Source organism: Nylanderia fulva, unplaced genomic scaffold (assembly GCF_048542155.1).
Source record: "Nylanderia fulva isolate GAGA-0341 unplaced genomic scaffold, ASM4854215v1 Scaffold41, whole genome shotgun sequence".
NCBI classification, from domain to species: domain Eukaryota; kingdom Metazoa; phylum Arthropoda; class Insecta; order Hymenoptera; family Formicidae; genus Nylanderia; species Nylanderia fulva.
This window is the reverse complement of record NW_028190488.1, coordinates 1,133,101-1,154,791: the sequence shown is the minus strand read 5'-3', so window position 1 is coordinate 1,154,791 and position 21,691 is coordinate 1,133,101. Positions and strand designations below refer to the sequence as shown.

Below are 21,691 nucleotides of genomic sequence, written 5' to 3'. Positions count from 1 at the left end.
AAAGATTAAATATTATAAAATTTATTCTATCTGTTAACATTGTAAGAAATAATTTTGTAGCAAAAATTTATATATAATATTATGTAGAAATATCGTTTTTAGTGATAAAAAAATTTACTTTTTTAATATTCAAAATGTCCTGAATATATCGATTACTTGTTTATCCTATGCAACTTCAATATTTTATTCAATATGTTTCTTAAATGCCGCTGATTTGTAAACTCTTTCAAAGGATTATTTGAATTATCAATGTATTAGAATGTATGTTATAGAATGTATGTATAGAATATATGGAACTTGAGAGAGAGAGAGAGAGAGAGAGAGAGAGAGAGAGGAGAATTATCCAATAAATTTCAATGTCTTTTTAGTACAATTAATTGATATGATAGCAAAATGCCCTCAAAATTATTATAAAAATAATAATTATTTCGAATATATATAAGTTTTATAATTATCACATTTAAAAATATCAAAGAGAATTAATTATGCATAAAATCAAGGTGAATGTGTATAGTAAATTTGTCATTAAATAATGTTTGCCAATCATTGAATTTGTATATATCAATCAAGTTATGTATCTACATACTGTATATAAGTAATTGCTTGTATTACAATCCAAATTTTGAAAATTGGATACCAAAGAAGAGATGCAAATATAATTATTAAATATAGGTATAAATATATAATTGTTTTAAAAATTCTTTTTACAGCTGAAGCGCTGTTTTTCTATTTTTTAGGGTTAAGTTCAATTTTTATCATTAAAAAGACCAAGCAATTCTTATGATTATCTCCATAAGAATATCGTTTCAAAATATTTTAAATATAGTTTATCACAAAAGAATTACCTTCCGAAATTTAACATTTGAATATCTTGTCGAGTTTTTCCTCGGCAGTATTCTATTTTTTACTCCAAGATACCATATATAGAAATGTGAACAATAAATAAGTACAATGACATAAATTATCATTTCTTATTTCCTAAACTTGCATGTTTCAGAATAAGCAATGGAGCAGCATCAATTTATATCAAGACAAATACTGTTCGTTATTCGAGCATTATCCATATTGAAAAAATGAAAAGAGATCGAACGATTAAATCATTTTAAAACTGCGACTGAACGATGTAAAAAAACCTAAAGCCACTTCTAATGAGTGACTGTTTATTTTTGCAAAAATAATTCTGAGTTATTTCTTTCGATCAAAATAATGACTGTTCAACTGCTTAAGTTAATAAATGATACTCTTGATTATCTTCAATATTTCCTTTTTTCAATGTTTTTCATTTAAATAGTATAAATTTTTAAGCGATTTTTAAGTAAGTTAATGTATAAAAAATATATGCATTTATATATAAATGCAATTGTTAATGCAAGAAAAACATACTTAATAAAAAATCATGGTAATGAATATATATATATATATGAAATCCACGCGCGTCATAAATCATGTTGTTCATTAAATAATAATATATAAATATATAATTTCTAAATATTCTTTCATTATTTAATAAATGCTATTTTAATTGTAACTCAATGCGCATGGCGCAATATGCGTATTTCCATTATAACGCATCGATAAAAATTTTCTATGCACGCTGTATAGTAGAAAAAAAAATATATTAATACATACCTTTTCCTGCGTTCGATTCCATACGATCACGCTGTGACCACTGTTGATCAAATTTTTCACAATACCGCTACCCATGATGCCGAGTCCGAGAAAACCAAATTTCAGATTGGATGGAAGAATGTTCTTTTCCTTAAGAGTTTTTGACATCGTTTCGAGATCTAAGGGCGGCGTGACCTGTGGAAAAAGATAAAGGAATGTTACAGGAAGGGTACCTATACAAATTATTTTTAAAATATTTTCTGAAAAATAGTAGATACATGTAAAAATAAAATGTTTCTTTGACAAATATTTCTTCTTAATACATAAACGATTTAATTGGCATAAATTTTTGCTACTTAAAATATTTAAAGTAATTAATATTTATAAATATAATAAAGAATTTTCGAATTTAATTATATTCATAATAAATATTGCGTATATAAATATATATTTTTTCAGCAACATCCGATTATTTCAAATATCTAATTTCAAATTAAAAATACTGTTACTTTAGTTATCAATGAGAAAAATAAACAATTTTCTGGTTAATTAAATTCTAATAAAAATAAAAAAGAAAAAAAGTCTGCTTTAATTATAATGAAAATCTAACAGAATCTAATGTAACAGAATTTGAATTCTTGATTATCAAGATGTTTACACTAAAAATTAGAAAATTATGACTAATCTTATGCACAATAATTTTTAATAAAATATTTCAATAAATACCTTTAAAAAATGTATAATTAGAAAAAAGACATACTTCTTTTAAAGAGTTTTTAATGAAATTCCATTTTCTATTTAATCATAAGTGATTATATGAGTGAATGATGAATAACAGACAATGAGTGATTATTAATGAATTACTGAACTATGAATAATAGATAAATAATTTTTTATTGGAATTTTAAAATGTATAGATCGAATATATTTTTTTTGAAATGCTAAGCAGATTTTTTATGTCATATATATGTATCTATATTTAAATAAATAGCATAATTTTTAATAAATGTAATAATAAATATAATCATTAAATTGTATAAGTTGTGTGTATAAATATATACAATATATCTATATGTATGTGTGTGTGTGTAGACATATATGATGTGTACATATACACATACATATATGTCTACACACACACACATACATATAGATATATATACATATCACATATATAACATTGCAAATTAATATTTCTGAATCTACATTTTAAAAAATTATTGAACGACTGGAGATAAAAATTTCTAAATTGGAAAGTCGTTAATTAGTGTCTGGTATGTCAAATGACAGTGGTGTCGACTTTAGGGGGGCAGAACATTTTTTGCCCCCTCCCTCCCCCATCCAATAAAATTATTGGGAGGGCGGCGCACCTTCTCTTTTGAACGAGGAAAAATGTTTGATGAAAAACTTTCATTATGCTTGGGTACTCATCATGTTGCGATTTCAGACACACAATCATATTGACATCATTTTGACACTCTTCTATCCTCCTTGGGATGTGATGAAGGAAATACATCGCACATCGCAGTAAATTACATTTCGTAATCAATTGTACATAAACAATCTGGTTTTAATGCGTGACTGTCTGTCTGAAATCGCAACATGATGAATACCCAAGCATAATAAGTGTTTTTCAAATATTATTTTTCCTCGTTCAAGAGAGAAGGGACGACGCTTCCCCAATAATTTTATGTCAAAATAATGTCAATTTGACGTTATATTGACATCATTTTGACTTTCTACATACTTCCATCCCCTATTTCTCGCTAAGACCGGTCCACAATAGGTGATTTAAACCCTAAGCTTTAAGAAATTGACTAATCACAGTCTTCTTAAGACTTAGGGCTTAAATTATCTATTGTAGAACCAGCCCAAAGGCTATTAAAAAAAAGTCATTTAAAATGCTTGTCTCCCCCCCCCCCAACCCCCCCAATATTTTTCCCAAGTTGATACTATTACCTAAAGATATATGATTAAATATTTTATATTAAATATTAAATATTATTTATCAAAAGTCAAATAAATTAAAAAATTTATAAACTATATAATCAAATATATTTCATATAATGAAATACTTTTCAATATTTTACTAAAACTAAAATATAAAATTATGTACATGGAATGATAGAAGCGGGATCACTATGTAGCTAAGTACGGCACTGAGATACAGCACTTTTATATATACAGAACATTCCGCGCACGTATACCGATTCTCAGACTATGATAACATCCTACATAAGGATTCATGAATAATTATTCATACTAAATAAAAAGAATGAAAATAATGAATTTAAAAAAAAATTTAAAAATCTTTACTAACAATTATATTTAACGCTAAATGCGAAATGTAAATATAGATATTTAAAAACCAGATTTAAAAACAATGTATCTTCTACAATTATTTAACAATATATCAACTCTACAAAATGTATTATGCACTCGTGCATCATATCAAGATCAAGTTTGTCATTTAATAATTTACGTTATTAAAGTATATGTTCCAAAATTTACTTGTGTAAAATACTAACAATACAATGCATAAATTTTTTTCTATCAGCAATAAGAAAGATATTAATTACTTACAGGTCTGGTGACATTTGCCGGTCTGTTTAGAAGCGAGCCCGTTTTTCTAGCTGGAGTAGAATGATTCAATGTAGGACTGACACTGCCGACTCTGTTGCTATTGCTGGTACTTGATTCCCTACGCTGCTTTTTAGCAGGTCGACGATCACCTGTACCACTGTCGCTTAGCCGCTTAGTGGTTTTTGTAGTTTCCTGTAGCAGCAGTTGTTTGCGTACATATATTAATACAAAATGTAATTAACATTTTTAGCAATTGTGACAAAATGCGAGACATATTTGTTACCAACCTTGCGAGGTTTTGGCGTTTTGACGACGGGCGTCTTCTTCTCGGTTACAGTCTCTTCTTTAAGTCTGTCGAAGAGAGAATCTGGATCCAAACCATCTTCAAATACCTAATACACATCAATAGATATCATTTTTATTATGCGAGCTTAATTACATATTTTATTTTTTAGTAGTACTAAAATATTAATAGTAACATATAGTTACTTTTATTAGCAATTATGTAATTAATATTACAATCCAATTATTATATGTAGTTATAAATTAAATTATCAAATAAAATATATAAAAATTTTCAACTCACTTCCCCTTTGGCGATAAAATCTTCTATAGCTTCCACTGCATCTTTGAATGCTCCAGACTTGCTAGATTTCACTAAAGTATCTTTATACTCTTGGTACGGTTTAATGTGGGATTCTTCTATCCACGCACTGCAAAAAAGACATTAAGGAATATGAAATATTGCAACATTTTATGAATATGTAACACGTAAACAATTTTTGTAGATAGAACTTACTAATTGTTTGTTCCAAAGAAGAAAATACACTGTACTGGTCCCTTTTTAGTGTTTGCAGGCTTCTTTAAGTCCTTTGAAGGAACTGACACCTTTACATGCCATTATAAAATTAATATATAGCCTAACACATTAAAAAGCATAATCATATCATGTTTTTTAAATATATGCTATGCATTTAATTTTTATTTACAATCCATTTAAACGCAATATTATATATATATATATATATTTCTTTATATTTTTTAAAAATATTATATATATATATATATATATATACATATATATAATATTTTAAAAGATAGATATGTATTACAATTATATTTGAAAATTAATTCTAATAAAATACTTTGATATCATAGTTATCCCTCTTTTACAAAGTGATCATTAATTGAAACTTTTAATATCCATACATGTGTTCTCATGATATGAAATTGATAAAAAGATATTAAAAGTACTGCTGAGAAATATATGAAAACATTACTAAAAAAATTGATTAAATAATGCTCTTGTCGAATGACAATTATTCATCCATAAATCAATTATCTATTTATAAACGCTGTATTAAAAAAATTAAGTTTTTAGAATTATAAATTAAAATAATATAGAGAGATTATTTTAAATGGAAATTATTAACATTAAGATAGTTATAGTTATCTCGACAATAGTTTTCTAGATCACTCTTGATCTTACTACAGCCTGTTTTGTGAAATGATATAATTACCGCGTAAAACTTACAAGATCCCAATTACGTTTCTCAATATTTTTTCTCTCTTTTTCCGAAAAATGCACTTATTTCATCGTAAATGTATAGAAAACGCGACTGCATCAAGCTGAACAGACGTAATCGGATCCATTCAAACATGTCGTGTTCAATGTCACGCGCATTACTACCAATAAAAAAAAAAGAAAAAGCAAGGAAAAAGAGACAGATTACGCGGGACAAAATTCCGAAATCTCGACAGCGGATATCTCTCGATAGCTTTCCGAAATTCTTCGCCATGACGAAAAAAAAAAAATGACAAAATTTGCTATCGCTTTCGTCTGAGAAGGTGAAAAAAAAAAAAAAAGGAAGACGCGATACGAGATTTAGGTTATATTTTCACGGCTTGCGCGCCAATTTGAATTCGAAGGTCGGGTGTGGCGGGAGATAGCGACGCGTGATACGTCGCGATGCGATGCGGGTCGGAGCTGGTGGCGTCGACGGCCGGCAGACATTCGGGGAACATCATCGTCGTGGAATAACTCGTGGGAGAGCGAAAACCCGCCAAATACGAGCGCGCGCGCAGACCGTATTAAGGGAGGAGCGCAAATGAGAGAGCCCGCGTTACGATAGTCACCGACTAAGGAAGCGAAGGAGGGAGGGGAGTTGTGACTTACCCGGCCGGGCCACGGCGAGAATCCCTTCATTTTCGCCCTGAAAGCCAGAAAGAGAAACGTGGAAAGATTAGTACGTCTACACTAGGGGGTACACGATCGCGGTATGCGCACACTTAATACACACCAAACCAAATCACCCAATTTGAATACTTCCGACATCGCGGTGCAAGGATCTTGCGAGGATCTGTCCACCTGCTCCCCGTAACGATCAGCGAACGACTGACTGGAGCAACTGACTGATGAGCGGAGCGTCGTTTCTGTGCGACGACGTGAACCGAGTCCTTCCTCCCTCCCACTATCGCCGTCCGCGTTTGACAGCTAGTCAAGCGAGTGACAGATCTCGCGGACCTCGACAACGTTGAAGATATTTCCACATGCAAAATGTAAAGATTAAATTCATTAATTATTTGCGAGAAGAAAAGATTATGTTGAGACGTTCCTCGAAGAGTGATGAGAAAATTGATGTAATTTTTCACAGTACATTTCCAGTGCATCGCGCTGTCTTCCGGTAGTTGCGATCCCGTCCTAAAGGCTGGTTTTCAATGCAAGATCGCTCGCGTCCAATCAGAACGCTCGATATTTTGTATCTCTATGATCCGCATTTTCGCGGATTATCTTTTCTATATTTAAATCGCAATCATAATTGTTGATAGTTCATGATGCTGTAAATATTATTGCCGGAGTGTGCAATTAAATAGGAAGATTGAACAATTTTGAATCATAATCTCTAAATGAAATATGATATAATATCGACGAAAAGGATCAAATTAGACATCCAATATTTTTTACCATATACATATATATATATATATATATATATATATATATATATATGTATATATATATATGTATATATATATAAAATCTAGATTAATTAATAAATTTAAGTGTAATTTATACGAATCAATATTGACAGAACAAGTATAAACATCGACTTGGACAAATTTTTGTTCATATAAAAATTACAAAAGAAAATTTGAAAGAAGGGAGAAAAAAGAATGAAAAGCGTCCTGCGAAAATAATAAAGAGAAAGAAGAGTTTCTCGTCTCCGTTTCTCGAATTCAGATCGGCCGGAACCTACATAAAGAATCGAGGATGATAGACGTGACTTTAGAACGGCGGTGAAACGTCACGTCGGCTACGACTTAACAGCTGTCAGCCATCGGGATCGTGAAATTGCTTTTTATTCATTCGGAAAGCGGCGTTTCGCGTTTTCAGAGACGCGTGCCGTGCCCCGGGAAGCCGATTCCCGATACCGTTTGTCAATTGCCACCCGGAAATCTGGCCAGAAATGGACAGTAACGCCCGTCAAAATACGGTACGTCTAGACGACGACGAGCCGTAAATGGTTCCATTTCTTATTATGACACTTTATATCCTTTATCGTACTTGTAGAAAAATATATATATATATATATATATCTCGTGCGCCAATAAAATATTTCTGCGCGAAAACACAGCGTCGAAATATTTATTCTATGCGAACGAAAACTTGTCCTCGCGCGATCGTCAATATTTTCTCGAATGTTATCAGCTCTGTTCATACTCATTGAAATGCTTTCCCACGATGTCACGTTATTTTAATCTGTCTCATTGGGTTCTGCATGCCGATCAACGGCATCGTTATCTGCGATCTCCCACGAAGCGAATGTAAATCTTGAAGTCGTGAATGTTTTTTTTATCGATTACCTCTTGAAGCGGAATAATCCAGAGCGACAACACTTCTCAGACTATATGTATTAATCGAGTTTTTATCTTCTGCTTTATAGCCGCCTCAAACAAGTGCGGATACCAGCGGCGAAACGTCACAACAGAACGAAATTCCTACAGTTACCGTAGCTATGCCCTTTATGCAAGTTGATATACTCGGTCATTCCTCTGCTGCTGGTGCACAAGCGAACAATCTAACAAATCGGATGGTAATGATATAAATGTATAATAAAACTTATTTTAGATTATATGAACTATTACTAACTCAACAAAATTATTTATTGTTAGTCCGATGCAGAAGAGATACCACCTCCAAAACCAGACTTTTCTGCGCCACCTCCTTATGAAGTAGCTACCAAATTGCCCAGTTATGAAGAGGTGCAGCGTGAAAAAAGTCTACAAGGCGAGCCACAGCCTCAAGTACACATGGTACATAGCAGTACTCAAGTACATATGGTACATAGCTGTACTTGAAAGAATTTTATGTATTTATGTATTTGTTGTGTACTTATGTATACTGTATATATATATATATATTTTTTATGCATTCATAATTTTATTTTAAATATTTTAAATTGTGAATCCTCTAAGTTATTCTATATTAAAATATTTCTATTATAGCCAGGAAATATTAGATCACCACAACAGCCTCTGACAATATTGGCTATAGATACCGAAGCTGCAGAGGGAGATCCAGAAAGTGGATTACTTGGTACAGACTTTATGTTCTTCACATCATTTCTTGGTGAGATATTTTTTTATTCTATACATATATACATTTTAATATCTTTTAAGTGTGATATTTGCATTAATTTATCTATCTTTTATAGTTGCATTCCTATTTAATTGGATTGGATTTTTGTTACTGATGTGTTTCTGTCACACTATTGCCTCTCGTTACGGTGCGCTGGCTGGTTTTGGATTGTCTCTGACAAAGTGGACACTCATTGTCAAACATTCTACCGACCTTGCTTCGCGTGAGAACTCATGGCTTTGGTGGTTGATAATGGCATTTGGTATGTATGATGTTTAATAGAAATTTAATCAAAAATATATTTTAATGTAATTATTATTAAAAGTACTGAAGTATATGATATTATTTGTTTCAGGAATTTTAATTTGTGTACGTGCCATCATTCAATATCTGAACATCAAACGCGGTTGGAGATTATTGTCCGGTAGTGCACAGGAGCGTCTACTTTTTTTCTATTAAAAATCATTGAATCTGCACTTCTCTTTATTAAACTTGGCTTTAGAGCAAAGAGCATTTTTATGTGGGGTCATATTTGTATAATATATAATCGACAGATTATCGTATAGATTGTAATATCTATCAGTCATGTCTATATAGAGAACGAAAACAAATCTTTAAAATGGTTCGCCAAATTCGCTGTGTGAAACTGAGATAATGTGAAAAGAGAAACTCGTTTTTCGCACATACATCCATATATATACACTCACACACCTTAAAACACACTATTTTATGTGTTGTCATACGAGATGGAGTACGCGAGGAAGAAAAAATGTACTTTTTTATTGCTCAAAATAACATGAAAAATGCTTTATGCCAATGATCTTGTTCATTTGCGCATTGTATATTTAAATGTGAATCACTCAAGTATGTATGAAATTATTACAATATCGACTCGAGTCAAAATTAATCACGCGAAGAAACGAAATATACTACTTCGTTATTATTTCCAGATAAATAATGAAGGACAAAAAAGTTCTGATAGTATGTAATACATTTTAGCATTAGAAAAGCTTCTAGAAATTTGACTACTTACTACATGTATAAGATAAGTGTATCGATATCTTGCTTGTTTATATATAGTATTATGATTTTCATATATTTATACATATATATATATATGTATGTGTATATATATGTATATATATGTATATATATAGCGAGAATTTTTATTGATAAAAAGATTCTGTGAAATATAGATGAAAGATATATAAATATTACATATATGTATTAAAATTTATTATATGGAAAAAGCGATACGCGATTATACGTTACTCTGTGAGAAATTTCATTGTTATACTTACTTATTACAACGATAAAACAAAAAATAATAGGGATATATCGATATTTTATGTTCTCTCTATCCTATACTCACATTTTATTCTATAATTGTTGTCGCTTTAGATTTTAGAGTATCTTATAAAAAAGAAAAAGATTTAGATCGTTTAAGCAAGTTCGAATGTATACTGAGTTGGCTTCAACTGAAACTTTGTATTAATTGTAAGCATTTGTTAATCTCTGCTTTAAGTAGAGTTTAAATCTTTCATAAACAAAGTCTAATTTTTTTCATTAATAGGTTTAATCTCTATTACATTTTATACAATATTGAGCTCATCTTGTATTTCATTATATATCATGTAATATTCACTTGTATCACATACACACTGTGTATAGAATGATTTTTGATGATTTCTTGATGTATAAATTGCACTGCATAATTCTCAAAATCCAAGTTGGCCAAATTAATTTCATTATTTCTTAATCTCGTTGTTCACCATCTGAAAAATAAAGGTCATTGATAACTGTTAATTAATACAACTTTATAATTTATTTAATTTGTGCAAATATACATGAAAGAAATAAATTTCTATCTTTCATCAAAGATAAATGTGTAATCATTCTGTCGGTACTTAAATTGCTGACACCTTGTTATTAATTATAGATTTGACATTAATATTCTAAAATTGTTCAATATTGATAACAATTTTTATAGAAAAATTTTGATGCTTTATATATGATATCTTTGCACCATTATGCAAGAGGTCCCATGGTGTAATGGTTAGCACTCTGGACTCTGAATCCAGCGATCCGAGTTCAAATCTCGGTGGGACCTAGAGTTTTTTTTATGAAAAATTCTCATTTGTAACGAATTAAAGATTTTTAACTTTTTACCGGTAAAAATGCAAATATAGTTTTAATTTTTAACATATATAAAACAACTGACATTCAAGGTAATGTGTGTATTTTGTTCGAAAATAAGAAAGATTGGAAATAGATGAAGTTTATAGTATATTAAATATATTGATTAGAGAAAGTATTTTTCGATAAACCTTGTAAATAATCAGTTCTTTAGAAATTTCTATAAAAAATTTGTCTTTTTATTTAATATAAATAGAAAACATGATGATTTAAAGATACGTATTTAAGAGAATAGATTTTTCTATATATAATAGCTCGAGTTTTAACTTATTTTGTGATGAATATTTTTAATTATTGTTCCATTTGGCTTTATTTAAATTAGTTTTATGCAATAATTTAAATTTGATTACGCATTTATATATAATTAATTTTACTACGCAATATCGAATTTTTCGATACGAACAAAGTTTGATCATTTTATATCGAAACAAATAAAAGTTATATGCTCTTCACAAATGTATTCAAAGTCACGTCGAGTCAGCGTGATTTAATTGTCTCCGACAAATTTAACATCCTCTTCTTATCTCTTTTTATCTCTTTTACAAATAAAGGCACTATTCTATTTGTAATATTTCGTTGACATCTTGAAGAAAATATATTTGAACATTATTCTTTGTTATCAGTTCAGAGAGATGCAAAAAAGTTTTTAAATTTACAACAAATATATATATATGTATATTTCGATACGTTCGAAAATAATAAATCCTATGATTATTACATGAAGTGATCAATTGTGTAAGAACGTGTATTATTAGAAGGGAGATATTTTTTTCTTTGATATTAAAGGTATATATATAGAAACAACGCGTTTGTCAAGGACACAAAACGAACGATCTTGAAAGTGACATTTGTGTTTACGCGAGTTTCGCGTGCACGTCACATCAACAAGCTGACGAGTAATCTCATGTACGAGTAAAATTATTTTCGGCGATTTTCATCGAGGAAAATATGAAGCCTCCTTCGAGGAAGAATCCGAAGGATCTTCTTACAAATAAGAATAATCCCATAGTTTTTCTGGACATTGCGATAGGCTCCGAGAAAGGTATTTTACATGAAGGTTATAAAATATCGCGGCGTATTTTTCGGTATAATACAAAGATCACGATTTTATTATTGTCCTAGTGGGAAGAATCGTCATAGAATTATTTAAAAATGTCGTGCCGCAAACCGCGGAGAACTTTCGTGCTTTGTGCACCGGTGAGAAAGGAGCCGGAACAAAGACTTCGAGGTTACATTACAAGGGAAGTATTTTTCACAAAGGTACGCGTTTCATAATTCTAATACAATTTTCCAACAGTTTTTATCATTTTTTATTAGTTCATCAATCGTTTATAATCGTAAAATTATAATACAAAAATTTATTTTTATATTTTGTGCCTGAAGCGTAGTTTTTATTATTTATTTAAGCACAAAAGGAAGTTACTTAATTTTAATTAAAATAATTTACTGTAATACATTCATGTAATTTGCGTTGTTTCAGTTATTTCGCAGTTTATGATCCAGGGTGGAGACATCGTCCACTTTGATGGAACTAGTGGAGAAAGTATTTACGGTCCTTACTTCAATGATGAGAATTTCACATTGAAACACACAACTGCTGGTTTACTTAGTATGGTAAACGAAGGGCGGCCGCATAGTAACAGTTCCCAATTTATCATTACTGTACAACCCTCCACGCATTTAGATAACACTCATGTGGTGTTTGGAAAAGTTGTAAAAGGCATGGGCATAGTGTTAGAAATCTGTAAAGTGCAGACCGAGAAGGACATTCCACTTGATGTAAGAATTGTGTATCTCTTTAGTACATAAAGATAATAGTTTCCATCTATAATAAACGTTCAGTGTTACGATTGGTTTGTTTAGGAAATAAATATATTTGATTGCGGAGAATTCAGAAAAGATGAGAATTGGGGATTGGAAGAAAATGATGGATCAGAGGATGTTTATACGCCATGGCCGGAAGATTGGGATTATTCTTCACATGTTGACAAACTCAGTGTAAATTGTTTTTCATATACATACATATATTCCTGAAAATTATTTTTTATATAATGAGAAATTACTGTTTAATTTAAATTTATTTATCCTTTTTTTAGCACAAATACATGGAAAAAGTTATAAGAAACATAAAGGATGCTGGAAATAATTATTTTTCCAAACAGAACTTTGTGGATGCTGGTAGAAAATATAAAAAAGCATTACGATATTATCTTTGGATGTGCGAGCAAAAAGATATGCAAGATACTATTTATGTCTCATTGGTAGATCTTAAATCAGTTTTATTACTTAATTTAGCTGCTGTACACTTAAGGAGGAAAATGTTTCGTGAAGTTATACATCTCTGTAACGAGGTAAGGATTATATGAAAAAAATCAGGAAGATTGTTTCTTTTATATATTTAAACATACAATTTAATTTAGGTTCTAGAAACGGACAATACTAATGGTAAAGCGTTATTTAGGAGAGGGCAAGCTTATACTGGCTTGAATGAATATAAATTAGGAATAGCTGATTTAGAGAAAGCATTTGAGATATATCCTAATGATAAGGATATTGCACACGAAATAAGAAAAGTAAAAAAGATGGACAATTCTTATGTAGAATTTGAAAAAGAAACATGCCAGAAAATGTTTCATTGAGTACATTTTATATTCATAAATTTTTTAATAAAAATTTTTATATTTTTATTTTTTAAACAAAGGATGCATCACTTTTCATGTAGCTTAAGGAATTATATTAGATATTTAGAAATTGACAATTTCTAATTGGTAATTTTTCCATAAATATGAATTTATGGGATTAATATTCCAATATTTCAATTAACACTTGAATCAATATTTCATAGTATCATATATTTGTATAATATATATTTGTATATGTCATAGAAATCATGAATGAAGAAAATGTAAGGATATCAATAATTCTGTGTTTATTTTATAATCCCTTTTGATAAATTTTTATTAAAAATCACAAATATATCAATGATATACTTGTTAAGAAAATATTTGGATAAGAAAATACTTTAGGATTATTATTCAAAAAGAGACAATAATTGCATAACATATTCTAATCTTGTGTATATTTCTTAAAATAATGTCAAATACAAAATACCATGTAAATAATATGTAATCGGAATACTGCCTTATATATGTATAATTTATAAGTTGTCAGGGAATGTGAAATAAATACAATACTACAATTATGTTTCTAAATATTCTCGTTTTACGAGGACAATGTCTATTCCAACCCGTGCTATTATAAAGAAATTATTTTGGTTCATATCACATATCATATGTTTCTCTCGGAAAATCACAAGAATAAAAATCTTAGCTAAGCTCTCGCTATTGAAGCAAACATTGCTGCAAACATGTTTCAAGTTACATTAGATGCACACTGAACATTTACCTCAAAGTTCATAAAAATGTTGAATTATTCAAGAAATTTTAAGCATTAAAATATTAGCAAGTACAATCACGTATCTTCATCTTTAATGAACTCTTAATCACTTATCTTATGTTGTATTACTCTCTCACTACTTGACATTTTCCACATATACATAGAATGAATGTTATTGATACGCTGTTTTAATTCGCGTATAATTTCCTGTCGAAATATAATTTTCTTGAAATCTAACGATTTTAGTAGAAATTACATTAAAAACAAGATAAATTTGATCACAGTCAAATTTTATAATTTCTTAAATCTACTTCAAGTATAAGTCGATTTAAAATTATATCACATATAACATTTCCATTCTATGTATTCGTGATCAAATGCAAAGTAATAAATTAATAGTAATGCAAGAGAGGTGATAGTGAAGAGTAAATAATGAGATACGTATAGAATATGCTGCAATCAATAGATATAGTGTTAATTTATTTGTTAAGCTCGCGCATATTTGCAGAATATTAAATTGTTCAATGAATATTTGTCATATATAAATATCAATAATCGGACTCAAGTTATAGAAACACAGTGTTATATCTTTTCTATAGTTATATCTTTTCTGACTCAAATCGTGTTTCTTTTTTAACGATATAGTAGATTTAAATGAAGATTTTGCAATGTTTATTTCATAATCTCGAGTAATATCTATACATAACAATTCTGAAGTGAATATCTACAGTTTACCTAAATGTAAAAGCTACTGTATTGACTAGAGGTTCAATCATATCTTTGCTCTATATATTCTATTTTAATGTTTTTAGTGTACATTAAAAATAATACTTCTTTTATATTATATAAATAAATTATTAAATATAAAATTGTTATTTGAAAGAACTGGAAACTGATTAGATTTAAAATGGAATAATAAATATATTTTACACAGGTGCTTTAAATTTAGAAAAATCGGCATCTTTTGAATTGTGCAAGTTATGATTTCTTAGAGTATATCAGTATGAAACTATTTCGAGGAGAAAGAGAGTAATATATAAACAGCATTAGTGTATTTTTTCAGAAACTATTTCCCATAGTCAGTGCGATAAAATAAAATCGTTTTACACAGAGTATATGTTCTATCATGTATGTTAACAGTCGGATGTATGGACGGAAAATTTCCAAAACTTTATGGTGACAGCATATGGAAGTAATGTAGCAAAAGTTGCACTTAAGTTTTGACTTAAATGTTTCATAATTATCGAAATAAATTTAATTGATACGCACTGTGTTTTTATCAATCTCTTTTACTTAAAAACACGAATATTATTCGATCCGAATGGCAGCTTGTTGTTCAACGTGTGATAACATTCCCTCTTGTATTTCCTCTTGTAACACAAAATGGTTTTTACGATTACGATAAAATTAAATCCCATTTAATAATATTTTTACGATTAAAATTACTATTTACAATGAGCATTACATTTCGACATTCGTCTTCTTTCTTTCTCTTCGCATATACCGTTTTTTTTTATTTTACCATGATTGCGCTACTCACAAGGCATATGGTGCGGATACGATTCGACATAGTCGAATCTACAAGGTTTCCTTATCATCTCCATTAATCGCGTTCTCCTTGTCACAATTTTCGCAGTCCTCCGCTCCATTTTCTGTCTCAATCAAATTGTGCAGTTCCTTGCATAACGTTTCCTCGCATACTACATCTATCGCCGCGTTCTCGATTATATTTTCGTAATAGTTTGTCGCAACCTCGTTCTCAACCGCCTCCTTAAGATCGGATTCTATCATCTCCTCGCAACTCTTAAACATCTCAGGATTATCGTTCGAGTGCGGCGCTTCTGGATTCTCATTTGAATTCAAGATGTCTGTATTGACTTCGTCATCTGTCGTGTCGGTGGATTGCGACACTTTCTTCAGCACGCTGTCCACCAAGTTGGATGCGAAACTCTTGTTCTCGTTTCCCTCGTGTATCGTCTGATGTATCGGTAGACTTTGCGGTCTATTAGGACGTCCATACGGGAATGTATTCTCCTCACCAGCTGGTGTGTGCACGGCAGATATCTCTGTTTGAGTAGCGACACCGTTATCAACGAGAGCGGGTCTTGACTTCATACTAGACATGCAACGCTTTATTTCGGACATCGAGTCCTGTAGTTGCTGAACCTGGCAAAGGAAAAAAAACGTAAGAAAAACATTGGAAAAATTGTATAGCTCTTTTTACACAAAGCTTATTTAATTAAAAACTCACTTGGGTATGAAGTAGATTGCAGGTTTGAGCGAGATTACTAACTATATCTGCATTTGATTGCAGGGTATTATTGTCCGTATCATTGAAGGCGTTCTCTCGATTGCTGCCTGGTTGCAGACTGACCACTTTCTTCCATAATGCGTTGATCGCTTGCATTTGTAATAATTGTAATTTATGTTCGCTTTCGAGAGCGGTTCTTGTAGCTTCCATATCAGTTGATAGTTTCCTGCAAAATATTTCACCTATGTATTTTGTTCTATATATAAATATTACAATATATATTATATTATATATATATATATATATATATATATATATATATATATATATATATGACAAATAATATATGCAAGCTTACTGGATGTATTTATTTGTTCTCATCATGTCGATCGTTTTTAATATATTAGTAGCTTTTCTATTCAGATTTCTTGTATGAAAGCCTCGCCACATTCTTTGAATACAGATAGCAGCTTTTTCTGTTTGATCTTGATCTGTTAATCCGAAAAAGCATCGGTTAATACATATTTATTGAGTGTATCTTTTATTTTAATATTCTTATTTTTTTAAGATTATATACTACCTTTATTGCTGTCTTCTTGTCTTCGTTGAATAGCCCTATGTCGAATACTATCCAATTTCGCTTGACATACTTCACTATCCTCGTCGCTACTTTGAGTTCCATTTCCAGCATCGCCGTTCTTATTTTCCTTGTTCAAGTTACTCTTGAGTCTCTCGTTCGCGCTTTTCGGTCGCTGTATACTTCTGGCTAGATTAGGACTCTTAGTGCTCCTCTTCGCGGGCAACGTCTTGCTCTGCACATAATTGTTAATCTTCACGCTATGCGGACACTTGCTGTTAGCATACGTTACGACCGGTTTAGCTATGCTTGGTTTCGGGGTGCTGCAATTTGTGGCGGAATTACTCTTCACAAGCGCGTTCGCTTTTATAATAGCGCCTAGATTCGTTTTCGCCATAGGATTGACTGTGTTTATGATCGGAATTGCCTTTCCATCGCCATCCATCGATGGTTTGCTGGGCATTGTGATTTGACAGGGAGACGTTAATTTACTTGGCGTAGGAGTCTTTGGTAAAATCCGTGAAAGACCTGATGGCGGACGAAAATCTGGACTCATCAAAGATTCTGGTACTGGTACAAGCTTCGTAGCCGCTTGCAAAGGACTTGATGTTTCTAGAGAAAAAAAAACAATTTTCTTATTGTGATCTGATTTATTATTTAATTATATAACTGTATTACCTTCCATATCTTGCAGACTGTTGTTTGATATTTTGTTGGTATTCAATGTACCTGTTAGCATATTGGGATCTAAGCTTTGTGTCATCAGAGTTGAATCGTGATCGCCGCTCAATAAACCGTGACAGGAAGAAACGATGGCGTCTGTATGACAGCTGGATACCATCCGGTCTGGCGATTTCATTTTCAGAGAGTTCCTCGAGGAAGCTTAAGTTAAACATTGTTTAATACTATTGTTAATGCTTATCGTGCAACAATCGAGATTATATCATTTGTATAAAATATATTTGTGCTTGTAGGAAGTCTCTCTCTAGATGCTAGCAATGCTAGCAAAAAAAAAGCATGCAAGAATGATGATATGTAGTCTACTTTAATCGAAATTATACACTATTCAAAGAAAAGATGTGAACTATGTGAAAAGGTTTCTTTCTCCAAATCGTCCAATACTAATACACTAACCAAATCTTCTAAGTATACAGCTGTAATAATATATTAACTGCTTTCATCGGCCAATGGTCGTTTGCACTATAAGCCTAAAGAAGCAACTGCTCAGAAAGTACTATGCATGAGAGGAATAGGCATGTGCATGAATCCAAACTAATTGATTCTTTCATGTTTCAACGTGTGAATAAAGTTGTGTTTTGAATAACTGATTGATATTTGCTAAAAGTGAGATATATATGTACAGGTTGTGAAACACAAATTAATGATGAAAATAAATCACTGTAAAAATATATTATGTATGTGTACTAATATTATAATGTTTGTAGAAAAATTATAAAAATAAAAAAATAAATTTTACTTGCAATTCAATTCAATTTAACACACAAACTTCATAAACTAAAATATATAATTTTATTAAGCACAAATTAAAGAATTGCTCTTAGATTCTTGCACATTCCTGCTATGTGATTTTATTTGATATATGATAAATCCTCAATTTGACCTTGGATACCTTTGCAAGGGAAATGGCAGACACAGTACTTTGCTTCATAAAATTTTGGTGAGTGTAAGCATTTATCTTCATAGTATGTCAACATTGGCACTAGAGAAAATAGATCATAACTAGGATGTATGTACCGAAGTTTGACGACTGGAAAATCTAGATCACTACTAGTCCACTTCTCGCAACTATGACATTAAATTGAATTCTAAGAAATGAGATTCTAAGAATCCTCGAAAAAAAAACTCATTCCAATCGAGTCTCCATATGATTTTATACAAAAATGATGGATTTATTGGACTCACTAGGTCGTCTGGGAGAGTTTGTCCTGTTATGACTAAGCCTACGTCTAGCAGCTGGAGAAGGACTCATGGTCACGCTACTTAAGCTGTGCACACTCCCAGTATCGCTCTGTTGATTCAATTGCTGTTGGTGATGTTGAGCTTTGCTCAGTATAAGTCTAAGCTTCCTGTCCGTCTCGTTCTCTAAGGATTCGCCCGAAAGCGGACAGACAGATGCTAGATATTGAGCAAGTAAGGCGTGTTCACCAACGCGGAATTGTCTACCGCGTCCCTGAGAATACAGCCACTCTGCTTTCAAGCTGAGTAAACGTCGCCAATTAGTTTTTGATCATTCAAATTCAATGAATGTGAATCGCAATCTTGATATAATATTGATTACATATTTTTTTTTAGGAACCCACCTTTCAATAGGATCAACCGCATAACCGTCGATGGATTTTAAGCTCATACACCAATTAATAACAAAAGGCCGATAGTCAAATCCACTATAGACCATTTGTTAAGAATAATATACTATTGTAACACTATATGATTAATGTAAACTAATTTTCTTATATCTAGTATAACTGTGAAAGCAATATTTAACCACCAAAAATTGCCATTTACGGCATTGAAAAATTAGAATACTACAGTTATGTATTGGTATTTTTCAATTTACAGCTATAATTAATATTAAAAGGTAACATTACTCTACCAATTTCTAGATGAATAACGCGCGTGTGTGTGTGTGTGTGTGTATACATATATATAAATTACAAAAAGGATACATATTATTACCTGTCATACTGACACATGGATTGTTAGCAATAGAGAAATTCACCAGATTTTTAAGATTACCCAAATGTGACATTTCATTCAGATCAGTAATATTGTTATTTGCCAATGTGAATGTTTCTAAGGATATGGGCAAGTAGCGCTCACATTGACGCAGTGTTATTATGCGATTGTTATGTAAGAAAAGTTCCTAAAACATTATTTATCACATAATAACACTAATATACACTAAATAAAATATATAAACTAATTGTAAAGCATTATTTAAACTAAATTAAAGCAACAAATCAAAGCATTTAAATGTTGTTATATAATAATTCAAAATAACAAAAATATATATTTATAATAATATACCTTTAAACTTCGCAGGTAAGATATATCTGAAACATGACTGATGCTGTTTTCAGACAAATCCAGATGTTCCAATTTGATATTTGTGTGTAGATGTTCAATAGACTACAATATATCATTATTATATATTATAAAATTGTAGAATTGTACAAATAAAATACTATTGCATTGCATTGCATTGCATCATACCTTGATATTATTACCCGCTAGACAAAGAGTCTGCAAATTGATCATGTCCTTGATACCTTCTATTGTGAGTATACCATTGTTCGCCAAATTCAGAGTAACAAGATTATGTAACTTTGACACACCATACATACGCAATAATTGATTTCTGACTATAGAAAGCTGAAAAACCATTAAAACCATATATATATATACATTTAAGAATAATATATATTTTTGTAATATAGTTGCACTGATAGAGAATAAATCATTTTATATTATATACAATATATGTATATACATCTTTTTGTATAGCGAGGCTTAACATTGCGAAAGAATCAAGAAGACTTAGTACACAAAGCTTTACATTTATATGTACAAATGAACAATATAAATTTGATATAAATTTGCGGATTACCTTGGTGATTCTGTGATAGGAATCCAAATTGTCAAGCCGTTGTATGTCATTGTCGTCTATGATCAACGTGCTAATGTCAGCGTCCGAGGGACATCGGCTGAGTTTCTTGAGGCCTTGACCGCTCAGATCGAGAGTGTCGCACACCAGAGATTCTGGAAACAAGGAGAAATCAAGTCACAATCCAGTGTCCTCGTGAAAATAACGTGCGTTTAATTTTTAAATAAAAGGCGACAAGCAAAGAGGTCGGATTGACAAGTATAAACGCGAAAGTACGCGAAATTAAGTCAACGTCGACGCGATAAATGACAGAAAATTCACGACGAGCGAGATGGAAAATTGTTTATCCATCTTACGTTCCGCTATCAGGTTTACGGACGAATTAAAACAGCAAATAAAGTAGCATTTTCGCGAGGTATACTAACCCGTCGAAGCCATGATGAACACAATAAACTGGCGGATATCCCGAGATGTCGTCGCGGTCACGAAATCGAGATAAACATATATATATGTAAGTATTTTTCGATTTTGCAAAGGGACGAATATTTGGTTTGTAAAAAACTATATATACATTTTATGCGAATTATATTTTCTAAGATTTATGAGTTTAGAAAATTATTTTCAGTCAAAACTGATCTTAAAAAGTGGTCGATTTATTAATTGTTTTTATTTATTCTTTAAATAGAATTGTAAACGGATGATTATCAATAATTGTAGACATAGTTTCACAAATTTGTAATTGATATTGGATCATGAATTGTGAAAGGCGTATTCGCTATTGATTTTCGAATTGCGTGATCTAGGTGGTGTTTGAAG

General features: G+C 30.9%; 4 protein-coding genes and 1 non-coding gene across 9 annotated transcripts in view; 3 read left to right on the top strand and 2 right to left on the bottom strand.

The window, feature by feature from the left end:
- The window catches only part of Ndf (Nucleosome-destabilizing factor), a 36,878-nt gene extending 30,250 nt beyond the window's left edge, over positions 1 to 6,628 (bottom strand). Inside the window, exons 1-7 of the mRNA XM_029314275.2 lie at positions 6,492 to 6,628; positions 6,368 to 6,404; positions 4,991 to 5,079; positions 4,778 to 4,904; positions 4,479 to 4,583; positions 4,192 to 4,383; positions 1,630 to 1,803 (exon numbers count right to left, since the gene is read on the bottom strand). Of these exons, the coding sequence (XP_029170108.1) occupies positions 1,630 to 1,803; positions 4,192 to 4,383; positions 4,479 to 4,583; positions 4,778 to 4,904; positions 4,991 to 5,079; positions 6,368 to 6,404; positions 6,492 to 6,526 (759 nt within the window). The 5' untranslated portion in view covers positions 6,527 to 6,628. The remainder of the gene's footprint in view (positions 1 to 1,629; positions 1,804 to 4,191; positions 4,384 to 4,478; positions 4,584 to 4,777; positions 4,905 to 4,990; positions 5,080 to 6,367; positions 6,405 to 6,491) is intronic.
- Positions 6,629 to 7,463: 835 nt separating this feature from the next.
- On the top strand, positions 7,464 to 10,636 carry Ndfip (Nedd4 family interacting protein). 2 transcript variants are annotated; one of them, XM_029314243.2, is made up of 6 exons: positions 7,464 to 7,685; positions 8,136 to 8,285; positions 8,365 to 8,532; positions 8,698 to 8,821; positions 8,907 to 9,092; positions 9,186 to 10,636. In XM_029314243.2, exons 1-6 carry the CDS (start codon positions 7,659 to 7,661, stop codon positions 9,287 to 9,289), a joined length of 759 nt encoding a protein of 252 aa, XP_029170076.2. In that variant the 5' UTR covers positions 7,464 to 7,658; the 3' UTR covers positions 9,290 to 10,636. The 2 variants fall into 2 exon arrangements, with proteins under 2 accessions (XP_029170076.2, XP_029170077.2); XM_029314244.2 differs by having other exon boundaries at positions 7,465 to 7,685; positions 8,365 to 8,505.
- Positions 10,637 to 10,868: 232 nt separating this feature from the next.
- Positions 10,869 to 10,940, top strand: TRNAQ-CUG (transfer RNA glutamine (anticodon CUG)). The gene has a single exon. It is a non-coding gene; the product is annotated as a tRNA-Gln (tRNA).
- A 382-nt stretch (positions 10,941 to 11,322) lies between these two features.
- Positions 11,323 to 14,225, top strand: Cyp40 (Cyclophilin 40). Its single transcript, XM_029314281.2, has 6 exons — positions 11,323 to 12,068; positions 12,149 to 12,286; positions 12,507 to 12,805; positions 12,890 to 13,024; positions 13,123 to 13,377; positions 13,447 to 14,225. Exons 1-6 carry the CDS (start codon positions 11,975 to 11,977, stop codon positions 13,663 to 13,665), a joined length of 1,140 nt encoding a protein of 379 aa, XP_029170114.1. The 5' UTR covers positions 11,323 to 11,974; the 3' UTR covers positions 13,666 to 14,225.
- Positions 14,226 to 21,374, bottom strand: Cep97 (centrosomal protein 97kDa). Of its 4 annotated transcripts, XM_029314278.2 has the most exons (14): positions 21,301 to 21,374; positions 20,879 to 21,030; positions 20,485 to 20,643; positions 20,299 to 20,400; positions 19,938 to 20,134; positions 19,572 to 19,655; positions 19,174 to 19,469; positions 18,881 to 18,970; positions 17,929 to 18,132; positions 17,254 to 17,862; positions 17,032 to 17,164; positions 16,674 to 16,899; positions 15,963 to 16,588; positions 14,226 to 15,792 (listed from the first exon to the last, which is right to left on the bottom strand). In XM_029314278.2, the coding sequence occupies exons 1-13, from the start codon at positions 21,311 to 21,313 to the stop codon at positions 16,001 to 16,003; spliced, it is 2,853 nt and encodes a 950-aa protein (XP_029170111.1). In that variant the 5' UTR covers positions 21,314 to 21,374; the 3' UTR covers positions 14,226 to 15,792; positions 15,963 to 16,000. The 4 variants fall into 4 exon arrangements, with proteins under 4 accessions (XP_029170111.1, XP_029170110.1, XP_029170112.1 ...); XM_029314277.2 differs by having other exon boundaries at positions 14,226 to 16,588; XM_029314279.2 differs by having other exon boundaries at positions 14,226 to 16,588; positions 17,980 to 18,132.
- Positions 21,375 to 21,691: the final 317 nt, after the last annotated feature.